This window comes from Telmatherina bonti (assembly GCF_933228915.1).
Source record: "Telmatherina bonti genome assembly, chromosome: 4".
NCBI classification, from domain to species: domain Eukaryota; kingdom Metazoa; phylum Chordata; class Actinopteri; order Atheriniformes; family Telmatherinidae; genus Telmatherina; species Telmatherina bonti.
In genome coordinates this window covers 6,001,189-6,018,785 of record NC_136622.1, presented here as the reverse complement: position 1 = coordinate 6,018,785, position 17,597 = coordinate 6,001,189, and the positions used below count along the sequence as shown (strand labels likewise).

Below are 17,597 nucleotides of genomic sequence, written 5' to 3'. Positions count from 1 at the left end.
AACCACGTCCGTTTGACATCCAACCACGCCCGTTTGACATCCAACCACGCCCCATTTTCCAGCCTGCAGCCGGGGCTTATTGACGTGTAGATCTGTGACACGCTCTGCATTCATGGTTAAACTGGTAGCGCTGCTAAATATCCCAAAATTTATTTGATAAATGTCGGCTTTATATTATTGAAACTGATCTGGCAACCTGTTGAAATGATTTTGCGATTATTGAACGATATGACTCCACCCTGCCCCCGGTGGTTTCTGCTGGTATCGCTCTGCTTTCTAAGCTCCTTGAGAACAGACCAAATCACATGTGTAACTACGGCAGGCGATGGACAAAACTCTGTCTGCGTATATTATCTGCATCCAGCATAAATGGGCCCCCAGGCTGCTGATAACTGAACTTCATGGACCAGTCAGACCAGTGAAGAAACAGTCAGCCCACTGGGAAAATGCAGGGTTTGCCAGGTCACCAGTCCATCTAGAACATAGCACAGTGAGGTTGAGCTGAAAACTATGAAACTAAACTGTTTTACAGGTGAACTATAACAGTAAAAATAAATGATGGTGCTCAAACTGGGGATCGGGACCCCATTGGGGTTGCCAGATCATCTCAGGGGGTTGCCAGATAATTGTAGAACTGTAATTTGGGATTCTTATTGGGATGGTCCAAAAGGAACCATTAATGCAGAGTTGAAAAACTTCCTTTTGAACACGTCGTCGAATGATTTCGTTGAGATTAAGGCAGTTTTCCAGCCTTACATCCACAGAATGACTGCATTTGGTTCATCCCAACCACTCAGTTCTGGCGTGGGGTTGCGAACACCAGCGCATGTTGTCTCGGAGGTTGTGGGTGGAAACGTCTGAGAAGAACGGGTCTAAACAGCTGTAAATAAAAACATCGTGAAAATCCTGGATTTTAAAACGAGGGATTTGCGGTAACATGAATCAGTTATAGTGGAAGCAGAAATGATCCCTTCAGGGTCTGTGTGGATGTTGGAAATGTGAGTGTTTTGTGTCATGTGACTCCCGCCCGAGCTGAGGTTTCATCAGCCGGTTTTCTGCAGAGTCTTGCAGACGCTGGAGTTTCCACGTAGCAGAGGAAGTGTGGCGAAGCCGACGCTGCTTGGTGGTTTCTGAGAAGCTGTTTTTGTCTCTGGCAGGTGCAGCTTCAGCAGGTGAGGATGATGGACAACAAGGGGCCTTCAAGCGGTTCAGCGTCATGTGGTCGTCCTTCCGCAGAAGGAGGAAAGAGAGTGAGTAACCTCTGCAGCTGGCTGACGGCTCATGTTGTATCACAGATCACATAAGCAGTGATTCAGCTGTGAACAAGTTTCCTGTTTCATCACCGCAGCGAAGGCAGACGGCGCTACTCTACCTCTGATTGGTCCAAGTTTAAACGTGCAGAAAACCACTTTCAGTTTTTTCTTTTGCTTTGAGATCGTTAAATCATTTTATTGACATTTTTATTAATTTATTTTATTCGATTTATTATCTCTTTAGTATTCATCCAGTAAAAGCCTAATTATAATATATTATATATTATATTTTTTATATATTTTAATTCAGTCTATTTTTATATAATTGTAAATAACTTAATCTTGCATTCATCATGCCAGGGGGCTGAGGACAGATGGGGGGGCAGGAGGAGGTGGGGGGGGTCCGGGTCGAGGTCCTTGTTCTGGAGAGGATCCGTCCCTCTATCAGACTCGTTAGGTCCTGGTTCTGGAGAGGATCCGTCCCTCTATCAGACTCGTTAGGTCCTGGTTCTGGAGAGGATCCGTCCCTCTATCAGACTCGTTGAGGTCCTGGTTCTGGAGAGGATCCGTCCCTCTATCAGACTCGTTGAGGTCCTGGTTCTGGAGAGGATCCGTCCCTCTATCAGACTCGTTGAGGTCCTGGTTCTGGAGAGGATCCGTCCCTCTATCAGACTCGTTGAGATCCGGGTTCTGTGGAGGATCTGTCCCTCTATCAGACTTGTTTCCGCTGATCTTCAGTCCAGTTCTTGGGTCATGTGACCTCAGGCTTTTCTGGCTTCCTGAAGCCACGTTTCCATGGAGACCGTTTCTAATGAAGCTGAGCTGGAGGTCCAGATGCACCTCTCAGGTTCTGGTCCAGGTCTTTGTTGGATTTCAGATCCTACAGACAGTTTTTAAGCCTTGACTCTTCTTCTGTCCTTCCCGTGTTCTTCGTCAGATGTGCCAAATTTCCAGAGAATCACCTTGTTGCTGGAAAATCCCGTTTTCTGTCTGTTAAACTGTAAAGATCCAGTTTAAACTGGTTCTTGGCCGTGTTGTCTGCTGTGTGTCGACACACTGTTGGTTCGGAGCTTTTTCATGCTTCAGTGATTTATAGCTCAGACTTGAGTGGCTGACCAAACAAACAGTACTGTTTCCTCTGAACGCGAGTGAAAAAGAAGCCAGTGTGCATGAAGACGACAGTCTGAAGTCTGTTGCTCAAGACCAGTTCAGAAGAAGACCCATCTGGCTGTGGAAGAGGAGAGAAACATGGGGGAATCAGGATTTCTGGAACAAAAACAAAAGCTAGCCCAGTGACATTAGCTTCCCGTTAACCTGCAGAGTACCTGATCCGCTGTCTGCATCATCAGTGTTTCTTGCAGACGGCGAGCAGAAAGTTCACGTTCTGAGTCACAGTCGCTGTGTTTACATCCACTTGTGACTTCATGTCCCACTAAGCTGCTATAAACAGAGGCTGCTCGACAGACGCAGACGTGGAAGAAGAAGACATAAACAACACCAGCAGCCTTGTTTGTATACGATAAGATGCAGTTGATGCTGTAGAAGCTTCAGGAAGGACGGTTTTAATGTGGAAGCAGATCTTGGCAAACAGTGAAGTCCCAGAGACTGAAAAACTGAAAGATAAAAGTTGTGTCATGTGAACCAGAAGCTGGAAATCTGCAAAGCACAATCATCTAAAGTGTTTATGTGCAAACAGGCTGTGAAAAGAGCCCAAAGCTGGACTGCTGTCAGCAGCATGCACGGCATCACGCTGTGGGACAAGAAAAGCCCGGGGCAACATCAAGCAAGCTGTTGTTGCACCAAAAGTCTGGAGGCTCATCGGCTGGAGCTGGTCTGGTCTCTGGTCTGCAATATTAATCTAAATCATCATCATCAAAACATTCCTGCTACCAGTCGTGTAGTCTCCTGCGCCACTTTATTTAAGAATCATGCTCACAGCAGAGTTTCAGTGTTTTCATTCAGTAGATGTATCTGAAAGCTTTTTATGGAAAGGGATGAGGTGGAACGGGAGATTCTCATCATGATGAGGTGGAACTGGAGCTTCTCATGGTGATGTGGTGGAACGGGAGATTCTCATGGTGATGAGGTGGAACGGGAGATTCTCATGGTGATGAGGTGGAACGGGAGATTCTCATGGTGATGTGGTGGAACGGGAGATTCTCATGGTGATGAGGTGGAACGGGAGATTCTCATGGTGATGAGGTGGAACGGGAGATTCTCATGGTGATGAGGTGGAACGGGAGATTCTCATCATGATGAGGTGGAACAGGAGATTTTCATCATGATGAGGTGGAACTGGAGCTTCTCATGGTGATGAGGTGGAACGGGAGATTCTCATGGTGATGAGGTGGAACGGGAGATTCTCATGGTGATGTGGTGGAACGGGAGATTCTCATGGTGATGAGGTGGAACGGGAGATTCTCATGGTGATGTGGTGGAACGGGAGATTCTCATGGTGATGAGGTGGAACGGGAGATTCTCATGGTGATGAGGTGGAACGGGAGATTCTCATCATGATGAGGTGGAACAGGAGATTTTCATCATGATGAGGTGGAACGGGAGATTCTCATCATGATGAGGTGGAACGGGAGATTCTCATCATGATGAGGTGGAACGGGAGATTCTCATGGTGATGAGGTGGAACGGGAGATTCTCATGGTGATGAGGTGGAACAGGAGATTCTCATGGTGATGAGGTGGAACAGGAGATTCTCATCATGATGAGGTGGAACGGGAGATTCTCATGGTGATGAGGTGGAACGGGAGATTCTCATGGTGATGAGGTGGAACGGGAGATTCTCATGGTGATGAGGTGGAACGGGAGATTCTCATGGTGATGAGGTGGAACAGGAGATTTTCATCATGATGAGGTGGAACGGGAGATTTTCATCATGATGAGGTGAAACGGGAGATTCTCATCATGATGAGGTGGAACGGGAGATTCTCATGGTGATGAGGTGGAACGGGAGATTCTCATGGTGATGAGGTGGAACGGGAGATTCTCATGGTGATGAGGTGGAACGGGAGATTCTCATGGTGATGAGGTGGAACGGGAGCTTCTCATGGTGATGAGGTGGAACGGGAGCTTCTCATGGTGATGAGGTGGAACGGGAGATTCTCATGGTGATGAGGTGGAACGGGAGATTCTCATCATGATGAGGTGGAACGGGAGATTCTCATGGTGATGAGGTGGAACGGGAGATTCTCATGGTGATGAGGTGGAACGGGAGATTCTCATGGTGATGAGGTGGAACGGGAGATTTTCATCATGATGAGGTGGAACGGGAGATTCTCATGGTGATGAGGTGGAACGGGAGATTCTCATCATGATGAGGTGGAACGGGAGATTCTCATCATGATGAGGTGGAACGGGAGATTCTCATGGTGATGAGGTGGAACGGGAGATTCTCATGGTGATGAGGTGGAACAGGAGATTTTCATCATGATGAGGTGGAACGGGAGATTCTCATGGTCATGAGGTGGAACGGGAGATTCTCATGGTGATGAGGTGGAACGGGAGATTCTCATGGTGATGAGGTGGAACGGGAGCTTCTCATGGTGATGAGGTGGAACGGGAGATTCTCATGGTGATGAGGTGGAACAGGAGATTTTCATGGTGATGAGGTGGAACGGGAGATTCTCATGGTGATGAGGTGGAACGGGAGATTCTCATGGTGATGAGGTGGAACGGGAGATTCTCATGGTGATGAGGTGGAACGGGAGATTCTCATGGTGATGAGGTGGAACGGGAGATTCTCATGGTGATGAGGTGGAACGGGAGCTTCTCATGGTGATGAGGTGGAACGGGAGATTCTCATGGTGATGAGGTGGAACAGGAGATTTTCATCATGATGAGGTGGAACGGGAGATTTTCATCATGATGAGGTGGAACGGGAGATTCTCATGGTGATGAGGTGGAACGGGAGATTCTCATGGTGATGATGTGGAACGGGAGATTCTCATGGTGATGAGGTGGAACGGGAGATTCTCATGGTGATGAGGTGGAACGGGAGATTCTCATGGTGATGAGGTGGAACGGGAGATTCTCATGGTGAGGAGGTGGAACGGGAGATTCTCATGGTGAGGAGGTGGAACGGGAGATTCTCATGGTGATGAGGTGGAACGGGAGATTCTCATGGTGATGAGGTGGAACGGGAGATTCTCATGGTGAGGAGGTGGAACGGGAGATTCTCATGGTGAGGAGGTGGAACGGGAGATTCTCATGGTGATGAGGTGGAACGGGAGATTCTCATGGTGAGGAGGTGGAACGGGAGATTCTCATGGTGATGAGGTGGAACGGGAGATTCTCATGGTGATGAGGTGGAACGAGAGATTCTCATGGTGATGAGGTGGAACGGGAGATTCTCATGGTGATGAGGTGGAACGGGAGCTTCTCATGGTGATGAGGTGGAACTGTGTGGTTTTTTTATGTAAAGAAGGTGCAAAATCTCTGAAGAATGTCTCTAAGAATGAAGCCAGTTCTGGAAGAAAAAGAGGGTCCAACCTGGTGGTAGAAGGTGGACCATGTAAAGCTGTCGCTGAGAGTAAAAAGGAAACTTCTGTTGCGGTTTCTTTGTGGTTGGTTTGGACATGTGGTCTTAGATTCAGGTAAAGATATGAAGTTTCTAGAAGCTGTAATGAAGACATCTTTGCTGATGTTTAAAGCAGGTCATCTGTGGTTTCTTCAGATCTTCTCTGGGCTGGTCGGCTGTGTAACCATGTCTACATGGGGTTGAAAAGCTGAAAGTCTTGTGATTTGATTGATGCAAAATATTTCCCAGTAAGATGACTCATTGATCCAATACTATAACGCTACAACACTATCGGACCTCCCGGTAGTCCACTGAGCAGTCTGTTCCCAAACAGCTCTCTTTTATTTTATAAGTGTCCGGATTATCTCTAGGAATAAAAATAGTCTCTTTAGTTGCATTGTTTTTAATGCGATAACAGCCGAGTCTGATCCTTCACATTCATCAGTTTGGTTTCACTGTCGGACTAGGGCTGAGCCTTCGTAGCTTTAAATGGTCATCTCTCCAGGAGAAGCGCTCCGGTCGACTCAGAGTCGGCCGGGAGATTGATGCAGAATAAAGAATTAAATCTAAAAACAATAAAACAGTTTTTCCCCGACGAGAAAATCTCAACTTGAAGAAAAATGTCTGCAGCCAGTTTCCTGTTAACCATCACACACATTAACTTCCTTCTGGGTCGTTTTTTAAGTTTCAGAGGTTAAAAGGTGGTACACTGATACCAAAAGTCAATCTGCACCTCAAAGCGCAGTGGAGGCAGGAAGTCGTCGAGTCTGCGGAGGAAACTGGCAAACACAGAAAAACACTCGTGTTTAGTTGTTTTCGTCAGAAATGAGCTGGAGCAGAAATGGAACTGCAGCTGATATTCAACCTCTGCTTCTCTGTCCAGTCAGACACGGATCCTGAGAGTATCTGGCTCCGTACGCCTCCACAGCAACTATCAGCTGACTTTGGGTTTACTGTACACAGCAGTTTAAGGCTGATGGGGAAGAAACGGGACGGTTTCCATCTGTAGAAGCAGATGTGTCAGAAACTCCAACATTAGAGGCACCAGGGCTTAAAAAGACGCTACAGAAGCTGAAGTTTGAACTCAAGTGTAAAAGTAGCTGTTTTATAATCGCTCAGAGGAGCCAAAGGTAAAATGGCTTCACCGAAAGGTTTGCTGCTGATCTGCCTGTAGACCACAGCAAGGTGTGTGGTGCCCCCCCCCCCACTCCCCTCGTCTGCAAACACACTGAGAAGACACACCATCTCTGCTTCATGTGGTTATCAGTAACAGAAGAAGAGCAGCTCTTCAGCAGCACGGTGGACATACAAGGTGCTGACCCCGTTTATAGAAGCCGTTGCAGAAGAGGAAGGAGTTCTGTGTTGTTCTGACCCTGAATGATCATCAGAAGATGTTTCGATGCCGTTACGGCTTAATGCAGTTCCTGTTGACCTCCTTAAACGTGTTTCTCTGCAGACGGAGGCGGTGTGCAGAAATACCAAACAAACGGGCTTTCCTTCATTATATCTAACTTCATGTGAAACTGCCATCTGCTTGTGTGTGTGTGTGTGTGTGTGTGTGTATGTGTGTGTGTGTGTGCAGGTTAAACAAAAACGTTAATCAGTGATATTGAGCGTTGGAGGGCGAAGTTGGGTGACCTTTGCTCGGAGTGACGCCTTCGGTCTCCTGCAGAGTTCAGCCGACCTCGGCGTTGCTGCAGATTCCTGCTGAGTGTAAATGTGAAAAAGAAACTCGACAAGTTTATTCCAAAGGATTCCAGTCAGGCAAACGTGTCTGACCGTCTCAGTGATGATGTTTCCAGCCTGTACATTAGGCGTCGGGCCTTTCATAATGTGCGTTTGTGTGAAATGACCCAACTTACACACTGAAGCGCCGTGTAATTGTGTGTTGTTGTGCAGAAGCTAAAGATGTGGAACCTGAGGAAGTGCTGGCCCCGTCAGAGGCCGACAACACGTCCAGGCAGCACCGCTACGCCAGCGGGCAGTACTTCTTCGAGTATCTGGTGGTGGTAAGCCTCAAGAAGACCAAAGACGGCAGCAGCTACGAGCCTCAGATCTCCTACCAGTTCCCTAAGGTCAGTCTGAGTTCTTCTGCTGTGGATCTGCTGCCGTTTGGATCCTCGTCCTGCTGCAGGACGCCGTTTAGACTCTGAACAACGGTGTCCGAACCTCAAGGGTCCTGCAGGTTTTCACTGTATCACTACTGCAACACACCTGACTCAGTTTAAATGGATGCAACAGCCTTTGAAGTTCTGCAGAATGACTCATTAGGTCAGGCGTGTTGGAGCAGCGCACATAGACAACCTGCAGGATTGTCGCTCTCAAGGATCGGACCCGGACCCTCCTGCTCTCCTGTATCTTGGTGTCCAGAGGAGTTCATGGACCAGTCAGTGGCTGCAAGGTGTCCAGGTCCAGATCATCAACCCTCCATCACTGTGCTGGAACACTGAGTTTGGTTTGCTGCCATCGGACCCAACATGTCAGATGCAGCTTTGCAAAGTGGAACCATGCTGTCGTGTTGTTTAGGAGCCGCTTTAGCATCGCTTGGTCCGCTTTACAGGCACAGGGTGGGGTACAGAACAAAGGGCTTCACATGAAACCGAACAAGCATTTCACACAGTGTCTAGAGACAAGGATGAAAACAACAACAATATCACTAAAATCTGACATTAAATTAAAATAATTCAAATTAAGTTAAAAGTTGCTGCGCAGATTTTATTGAAAAACGTTTTAACCTGGATTTAATGTGGTCCCTGATCTGGTCTCTGGTCTAGACTCTGGTCTGGTCCCGTGTCTAGCTCTGGTCTGGACTCTGGCCTGGCTTCTGGTCTGTTCCCGTGTCTAGCTCTGGCCTGGACTCTGGTCTGGTCTCTGGTCTGGTCTCTGGTCTACACTCTGGTCTGGACTCTGGCCTAGTCCCTTATCTAGACTCTGGTCTGGTCCAGTGTCGAGACTCTGGTCTGGTCTCTGGTCTGGTCTCTGGTCTACACTCTGGTCTGGTCCCGTGTCTAGACTCTGGCCTGGTCTCTGGTCTGGTCCCGTGTCTAGACTCTGGCCTGGACTCTGGCCTGGTCTCTGGTCTGGTCCCGTGTCAAGACTCTGGTCTGGTCTCTGGCCTGGACTCTGGTCTGGTCCCGTGTCTAGACTCTGGTCTGGACTCTGGTCTGGTCTCTGGCCTGGACTCTGGCCTAGTCCCTTGTCTAGACTCTGGCCTGGACTCTGGCCTGGATTCTGGTCTGGTCTCTGGTCTGGTCTCTGGCCTGGACTCTGGCCTGGTCTCTGGCCTGGACTCTGGTCTGGTCTCTGGCCTGGACTCTGGCCTGGTCTCTGGTCTGGTCCCGTGTCTAGACTCTGGTCTGGTCTCTGGTCTGGACTCTGGTCTGGTCTCTGGCCTGGACTCTGGCCTAGTCCCTTGTCTAGACTCTGGTCTGGACTCTGGCCTGGTCCCGTGTCTAGACTCTGGTCTAGACTCTGGTCTGGTCTCTGGCCTGGACTCTGGCCTAGTCCCTTGTCTAGACTCTGGTCTGGACTCTGTCCTGGTCCCGTGACTAGATTCTGGTCTGGTCCAGTATTGAGACTCTGGTCTGGTCTTTGGTCTAGACTCTGGTCTCGACTCTGGTCTGGACTCTGGTCTAGACTCTGGCCAGGCCCCGTGTCTAGACTCTGGTCTGGTCTTTGGTCTAGACTCTGGTCTAGACTCTGGTCTGGTCCAGTGTTGAGACTCTGGTCTGGTCCTGTGTCTAGACTCTGGTCTGGACTCTGGTCTGGTCCCGTGTCTAGACTCTGGTCTGGTCCCGTGTCTAGACTCTGGTCTGGTCTCTGGTCTGGTCTCTGGCCTGGACTCTGGCCTAGTCCCTTGTCTAGACTCTGGTCTGGTCTCTGGTCGGGTCCCGTGTCTGGTCTCTGGTCTGGTCTCTGGTCTGGACTCTGGTCTGGTCTCTGGCCTGGACTCTGGCCTAGTCCCTTGTCTAGACTCTGGTCTGGACTCTGGCCTGGTCCCGTGTCTAGACTCTGGTCTGGTCCCGTGTCTAGACTCTGGTCTGGTCTCTGGCCTGGACTCTGGCCTAGTCCCTTGTCTAGACTCTGGTCTGGACTCTGTCCTGGTCCCGTGACTAGATTCTGGTCTGGTCCAGTATTGAGACTCTGGTCTGGTCTTTGGTCTAGACTCTGGTCTCGACTCTGGTCTGGACTCTGGTCTAGACTCTGGCCAGGCCCCGTGTCTAGACTCTGGTCTGGTCTTTGGTCTAGACTCTGGTCTAGACTCTGGTCTGGTCCAGTGTTGAGACTCTGGTCTGGTCCCGTGTCTAGACTCTGGTCTGGTCTCTGGTCTGGTCTCTGGCCTGGACTCTGGCCTAGTCCCTTGTCTAGACTCTGGTCTGGTCTCTGGTCGGGTCCCGTGTCTGGTCTCTGGTCTGGTCTCTGGTCTGGACTCTGGTCTGGTCTCTGGCCTGGACTCTGGCCTAGTCCCTTGTCTAGACTCTGGTCTGGACTCTGGCCTGGTCCCGTGTCTAGACTCTGGTCTGGTCCCGTGTCTAGACTCTGGTCTAGACTCTGGTCTGGTCTCTGGCCTGGACTCTGGCCTAGTCCCTTGTCTAGACTCTGGCCTGGTCTCTGGCCTGGTCTCTGGTCTGGTCTCTGGCCTGGACTCTGGTCTGGTCTCTGGCCTGGACTCTGGCGTAGTCCCTTGTCTAGACTCTGGCCTGGACTCTGGCCTGGTCTCTGGTCTGGTCCCATGTCTAGACTCTGGTCTAGACTCTGGTCTGGTCTCTGGTCTGGTCTCTGGTCTGGTCTCTGGTCTGGACTCTGGTCTGGTCTCTGGCCTGGACTCTGGCCTAGTCCCTTGTCTAGACTCTGGTCTGGTCTCTGGTCTGGTCCCGTGTCTAGACTCTGGTCTGGTCTCTGGTCTGGACTCTGGCGTAGTCCCTTGTCTAGACTCTGGCCTGGACTCTGGCCTGGTCTCTGGTCTGGTCCCATGTCTGGTCTCTGGCCTGGACTCTGGCCTAGTCCCTTGTCTAGACTCTGGCCTGGACTCTGGCCTGGACTCTGGCCTGGACTCTGGCCTGGACTCTGGCCTGGTCTCTGGCCTGGTCTCTGGTCTGGTCTCTGGTCTGGACTCTGGCCTGGACTCTGGCCTAGTCCCTTGTCTAGACTCTGGTCTGGACTCTGGCCTGGTCCCGTGTCTAGACTCTGGTCTAGACTCTGGTCTGGTCTCTGGCCTGGACTTTGGTCTAGACTCTGGTCTAGACTCTGGTCTAGACTGTGGCCTGGCCCCGTGTCTAGACTCTGGTCTGGTCTTTGGTCTAGACTCTGGTCTGGACTCTGGCCTGGTCCCGTGTCTAGACTCTGGTCTGGTCCCGTGTCTAGACTCTGGCCTGGTCCCTTGTCTAGACTCTGGTCTGGTCTCTGGTCTAGACTCTGGTCTGGTCTCTGGCCTGGACTCTGGCCTAGTCCCTTGTCTAGACTCTGGTCTGGACTCTGTCCTGGTCCCGTGACTAGATTCTGGTCTGGTCCAGTATTGAGACTCTGGTCTGGTCTTTGGTCTAGACTCTGGTCTCGACTCTGGTCTCGACTCTGGTCTGGACTCTGGTCTAGACTCTGGCCAGGCCCCGTGTCTAGACTCTGGTCTGGTCTTTGGTCTAGACTCTGGTCTAGACTCTGGTCTGGTCCAGTGTTGAGACTCTGGTCTGGTCCTGTGTCTAGACTCTGGTCTGGACTCTGGTCTGGTCCCGTGTCTAGACTCTGGTCTGGTCCCGTGTCTAGACTCTGGTCTGGTCTCTGGTCTGGTCTCTGGCCTGGACTCTGGCCTAGTCCCTTGTCTAGACTCTGGTCTGGTCTCTGGTCGGGTCCCGTGTCTGGTCTCTGGTCTGGTCTCTGGTCTGGACTCTGGTCTGGTCTCTGGCCTGGACTCTGGCCTAGTCCCTTGTCTAGACTCTGGTCTGGACTCTGGCCTGGTCCCGTGTCTAGACTCTGGTCTGGTCCCGTGTCTAGACTCTGGTCTGGTCTCTGGCCTGGACTCTGGCCTAGTCCCTTGTCTAGACTCTGGTCTGGACTCTGTCCTGGTCCCGTGACTAGATTCTGGTCTGGTCCAGTATTGAGACTCTGGTCTGGTCTTTGGTCTAGACTCTGGTCTAGACTCTGGTCTCGACTCTGGTCTGGACTCTGGTCTAGACTCTGGCCAGGCCCCGTGTCTAGACTCTGGTCTGGTCTTTGGTCTAGACTCTGGTCTAGACTCTGGTCTGGTCCAGTGTTGAGACTCTGGTCTGGTCCCGTGTCTAGACTCTGGTCTGGTCTCTGGTCTGGTCTCTGGCCTGGACTCTGGCCTAGTCCCTTGTCTAGACTCTGGTCTGGTCTCTGGTCGGGTCCCGTGTCTGGTCTCTGGTCTGGTCTCTGGTCTGGACTCTGGTCTGGTCTCTGGCCTGGACTCTGGCCTAGTCCCTTGTCTAGACTCTGGTCTGGACTCTGGCCTGGTCCCGTGTCTAGACTCTGGTCTGGTCCCGTGTCTAGACTCTGGTCTAGACTCTGGTCTGGTCTCTGGCCTGGACTCTGGCCTAGTCCCTTGTCTAGACTCTGGCCTGGTCTCTGGCCTGGTCTCTGGTCTGGTCTCTGGCCTGGACTCTGGTCTGGTCTCTGGCCTGGACTCTGGCGTAGTCCCTTGTCTAGACTCTGGCCTGGACTCTGGCCTGGTCTCTGGTCTGGTCCCATGTCTAGACTCTGGTCTAGACTCTGGTCTGGTCTCTGGTCTGGTCTCTGGTCTGGTCTCTGGTCTGGACTCTGGTCTGGTCTCTGGCCTGGACTCTGGCCTAGTCCCTTGTCTAGACTCTGGTCTGGTCTCTGGTCTGGTCCCGTGTCTAGACTCTGGTCTGGTCTCTGGTCTGGACTCTGGCGTAGTCCCTTGTCTAGACTCTGGCCTGGACTCTGGCCTGGTCTCTGGTCTGGTCCCATGTCTGGTCTCTGGCCTGGACTCTGGCCTAGTCCCTTGTCTAGACTCTGGCCTGGACTCTGGCCTGGACTCTGGCCTGGTCTCTGGTCTGGTCTCTGGTCTGGACTCTGGCCTGGACTCTGGCCTAGTCCCTTGTCTAGACTCTGGTCTGGACTCTGGCCTGGTCCCGTGTCTAGACTCTGGTCTGGTCCCGTGTCTAGACTCTGGTCTAGACTCTGGTCTGGTCTCTGGCCTGGACTTTGGTCTAGACTCTGGTCTAGACTCTGGTCTAGACTGTGGCCTGGCCCCGTGTCTAGACTCTGGTCTGGTCTTTGGTCTAGACTCTGGTCTGGACTCTGGCCTGGTCCCGTGTCTAGACTCTGGTCTGGTCCCGTGTCTAGACTCTGGCCTGGTCCCTTGTCTAGACTCTGGTCTGGTCTCTGGTCTGGACTCTGGTCTGGTCTCTGGCCTGGACTCTGGCCTAGTCCTTTGTCTAGACTCTGGTCTGGACTCTGGCCTGGTCCCGTGTCTAGACTCTGGTCTGGTCCCGTGTCTAGACTCTGGTCTAGACTCTGGTCTGGTCTCTGGCCTGGACTCTGGCCTAGTCCCTTGTCTAGACTCTGGCCTGGACTCTGGCCTGGTCTCTTGTCTGGTCCCGTGTCTAGACTCTGGTCTGGTCTCTGGTCTGGTCTCTGGTCTGGACTCTGGTCTGGTCTCTGGCCTGGACTCTGGCCTAGTCCCTTGTCTAGACTCTGGTCTGGACTCTGGCCTGGTCCCGTGTCTAGACTCTGGTCTGGTCTTTGGTCTAGACTCTGGTCTGGACTCTGGCCTGGTCCCGTGTCTAGACTCTGGTCTGGTCCCGTGTCTAGACTCTGGCCTGGTCCCTTGTCTAGACTCTGGTCTGGTCTCTGGTCTGGACTCTGGTCTGGTCTCTGGCCTGGACTCTGGCCTAGTCCTTTGTCTAGACTCTGGTCTGGACTCTGGCCTGGTCCCGTGTCTAGACTCTGGTCTGGTCCCGTGTCTAGACTCTGGTCTAGACTCTGGTCTGGTCTCTGGCCTGGACTCTGGCCTAGTCCCTTGTCTAGACTCTGGCCTGGACTCTGGCCTGGTCTCTTGTCTGGTCCCGTGTCTAGACTCTGGTCTGGTCTCTGGTCTGGTCTCTGGTCTGGACTCTGGTCTGGTCTCTGGCCTGGACTCTGGCCTAGTCCCTTGTCTAGACTCTGGTCTGGACTCTGGCCTGGTCCCGTGTCTAGACTCTGGTCTGGTCCCGTGTCTAGACTCTGGTCTAGACTCTGGTCTGGTCTCTGGCCTGGACTCTGGCCTAGTCCCTTGTCTAGACTCTGGCCTGGACTCTGGCCTGGACTCTGGCCTGGTCTCTGGTCTGGTCTCTGGCCTGGACTCTGGTCTGGTCTCTGGCCTGGACTCTGGTCTGGTCTCTGGCCTGGACTCTGGCCTAGTCCCTTGTCTAGACTCTGGTCTGGACTCTGGCCTGGTCCCGTGTCTAGACTCTGGTCTGGTCCCGTGTCTAGACTCTGGTCTAGACTCTGGTCTGGTCTCTGGCCTGGATCCTCTGAGGCCAGATGGACGTCTGTGTTTCCCTGCAGAGAGACCTGATGGCCCGGTTCCAGAAGGAGGAGGAGGAGAAGACCCTGAAGGCCATCACTCTCTTCTGTTTCCCAGAGGGCATCAACTGGGCTCCTCTGACTGAGTACCACAGGTAGAGGACTCCTCCGGCGCCGCCACCTTCGTCTCGCGGTCATGTCTGACTTTTGCTCTTCTCGTTTCCAGCGAGACGTTCTCCTTCGTTCTGACTGAAATCGACGGCAGCAGAAGAAACGGATACTGCAGGAGGTTACTGGTCAGTGTGTGGATTTAAATCTCCATCGTGGAGAATAAGCTTTGATTTCTGTTCAAACAGACCAAACGTGTTTCTCTGCAGCCTGGAGGGAAGGGAGCTCGACCACCAGAGGCCTACTGCATCATCAGCAGCCTGGCCTGCTTCGGCCTCTTCTCCAAGGTGAGAAACTCCAGAAAACACCTTTTTATGTTGGTTTGGACACACTGCGAACATAGTTAGACTCTAAATGCTGAATAAATGTGTGCAAGTGGAGAATTCTCAGTTCATGGAGTCAGTTTAATGTAAGACGTCTTGTGCTTGTAAATGTAAGTTTGTGCTTTAAAAAGATCATTTCAGGAAAATACTTTGAACTCAAAAAGATAGAGCCGCAGGTTTTTTAGCTAAATTGAGCCAATAAGAAGCAGTACATGAAGCTGAATGAAGCGTGACTGTCCATCGCAGCTCCGTGGACGCGGTCGTGCAGCTGTGTTATGAGTGTGTTCTTCCATGTGTGCAGATATTTGATGAGGTGGAGAAGCGGCGGCAGATCTCCATGGCTATGATCTACCCATTCATGCAGAAGCTGAGAGAGGCTTCATTCCCAGCTCCCGGACACACAGTGGAGATTAAGAGCTTCATTCCTGAGTCGGGCACTGAGGTCAGAGCAGAACCAGAACCCCTCCCCCAACCCTGCACCCTGCTCCAATAACTGCTTTATTCACATTTAGTCCTCCCATCCAAACCCAGAACAACTCACAGAAGTTCACGTTTTTACCCGACATCCGTCTGCTTTGCTCAACATAATTACAAACTGATCCATTTTTGCTGATGTCAGTTTAATTTGATTAGATCCGAGTTTGTTTTGTTTAAGTTTCTACACATCGTTATTATTTATCCACAATAACATTGTTCTGTAAAAGCCACTTCTGAGATAAGAAGATGGGACAACATCCGTCACACAAAAGCAGCTCAGATAATCGGGCAGGTCACAAAGAGGTCAGCTATCTGGAAGAGAAAATGAAACTAAACACTGGCATGGTCACCTTGACAACATCCATGACTCACAACAGACCCACTCTCTGCTCTTATTCTTTCACTCTTACTTCCTGACTTCGTTCCAACTCATCACCATGAGAATCTCGTGTTCCACCTCATGATGAGAATCTCCTGTTCCACCTCATCACCATGAGAATCTCGTGTTCCACCTCATCATGATGAGAATCTCCCGTTCCACCTCATCACCATGAGAATCTCCCGTTCCACATCATCATGATGAGAATCTCCCGTTCCACCTCATCATGATGAGAATCTCCCGTTCCACCACATCATGATGAGAATCTCCCGTTCCACCACATCATGATGAGAATCTCCCGTTCCACCACATCATGATAAGAATCTCCCGTTCCACCTCATCACCATGAGAATCTCCCATTCCACCTCATCACCATGAGAATCTCCCGTTCCACCTCATCACCATGAGAATCTCCCGTTCCACCTCATCATGATGAGAATCTCCCGTTCCACCTCATCATGATGAGAATCTCCCGTTCCACCTCATCACCATGAGAATCTCCAGTTCCACCTCATCATGATGAGAATCTCCCGTTCCACCTCATCATGATGAGAATCTCCCGTTCCACGACATCATGATGAGAATCTCCCGTTCCACCACATCATGATGAGAATCTCCCGTTCCACCACATCATGATAAGAATCTCCCGTTCCACCTCATCACCATGAGAATCTCCCGTTCCACCTCATCACCATGAGAATCTCCCGTTCCACCTCATCACCATGAGAATCTCCCGTTCAACCTCATCATGATGAGAATCTCCCGTTCCACCTCATCATGATGAGAATCTCCCGTTCCACCTCATCATGATGAGAATCTCCCGTTCAACCTCATCGTGATGAGAATCTCCCGTTCCACCTCATCATGATGAGAATCTCCCGTTCCACCTCATCATGATGAGAATCTCCCGTTCCACCTCATCACCATGAGAATCTCCAGTTCCACCTCATCATGATGAGAATCTGCCGTTCCACCTCATCACCATGAGAATCTCCCATTCCACCTCATCACCATGAGAATCTCCCGTTCCACCTCATCATGATGAGAATCTCCCGTTCCACCTCATCATGATGAGAATCTCCCGTTCCACCTCATCATGATGAGAATCTCCCGTTCCACCTCATCATGATGAGAATCTCCCGTTCCACCTCATCATGATGAGAATCTCCCGTTCCACCTCATCATGATGAGAATCTCCCGTTCCACCTCATGATGAGAATCTGCCGTTCCACCTCATCACCATGAGAATCTCCCGTTCCACCTCATCACCATGAGAATCTCCCATTCCACCTCATCACCATGAGAATCTCCCGTTCCACCTCATCATGATGAGAATCTCCCGTTCCACCTCATCACCATGAGAATCTCTCGTTTCACCTCATCATGATGAGAATCTACCGTTCCACCTCATCACCATGAGAATCTCCCATTCCATCTCATCATCATGAGAATCTCCCGTTCCACCTCATCATGATGAGAATCTCCCGTTCCACCTCATCACCATGAGAATCTCCCGTTCCACCTCATCACCATGAGAATCTCCCGTTCCTCCTCATCACCATGAGAATCTCCCGTTCCACCTCATCATGATGAGAATCTCCTGTTCCACCTCATCACCATAAGAATCTCCCGTTCCACCTCATCATGATGAGAATCTCCCGTTCCACCTCATCATGATGAGAATCTCCCGTTCCACCTCATCACCATGAGAATCTCCCGTTCCACCTCATCATGATGAGAATCTCCCGTTCCACCTCATCATGATGAGAATCTCCCGTTCCACCTCATCACCATGAGAATCTCCCGTTCCACCTCATCACCGTGAGAATCTCCCGTCCCACCTCATCATGATGAGAATGTCCCGTTCCACCTCATCACCATGAGAATCTCCCGTTCCCCCTCATCACCATGAGAATCTCCCGTTCCCCCTCATCACCATGAGAATCTCCCGTTCCACCTCATCACCATGAGAATCTCCCGTTCCA

The 17,597-nt window shown here is 51.1% G+C and overlaps 1 protein-coding gene across 1 annotated transcript in view; it reads left to right on the top strand.

Moving 5' to 3' along the window:
- Window positions 1-1,188: 1,188 nt before the first annotated feature.
- The window catches only part of dennd2da (DENN/MADD domain containing 2Da), a 30,645-nt gene continuing 14,236 nt past the window's right edge, over window positions 1,189-17,597 (top strand). Inside the window, exons 1-6 of the mRNA XM_079239771.1 lie at window positions 1,189-1,250; window positions 7,684-7,859; window positions 14,308-14,420; window positions 14,492-14,561; window positions 14,643-14,720; window positions 15,058-15,198. Coding sequence (XP_079095897.1) covers window positions 1,217-1,250; window positions 7,684-7,859; window positions 14,308-14,420; window positions 14,492-14,561; window positions 14,643-14,720; window positions 15,058-15,198 — 612 coding nt within the window. The 5' untranslated portion in view covers window positions 1,189-1,216. The remainder of the gene's footprint in view (window positions 1,251-7,683; window positions 7,860-14,307; window positions 14,421-14,491; window positions 14,562-14,642; window positions 14,721-15,057; window positions 15,199-17,597) is intronic.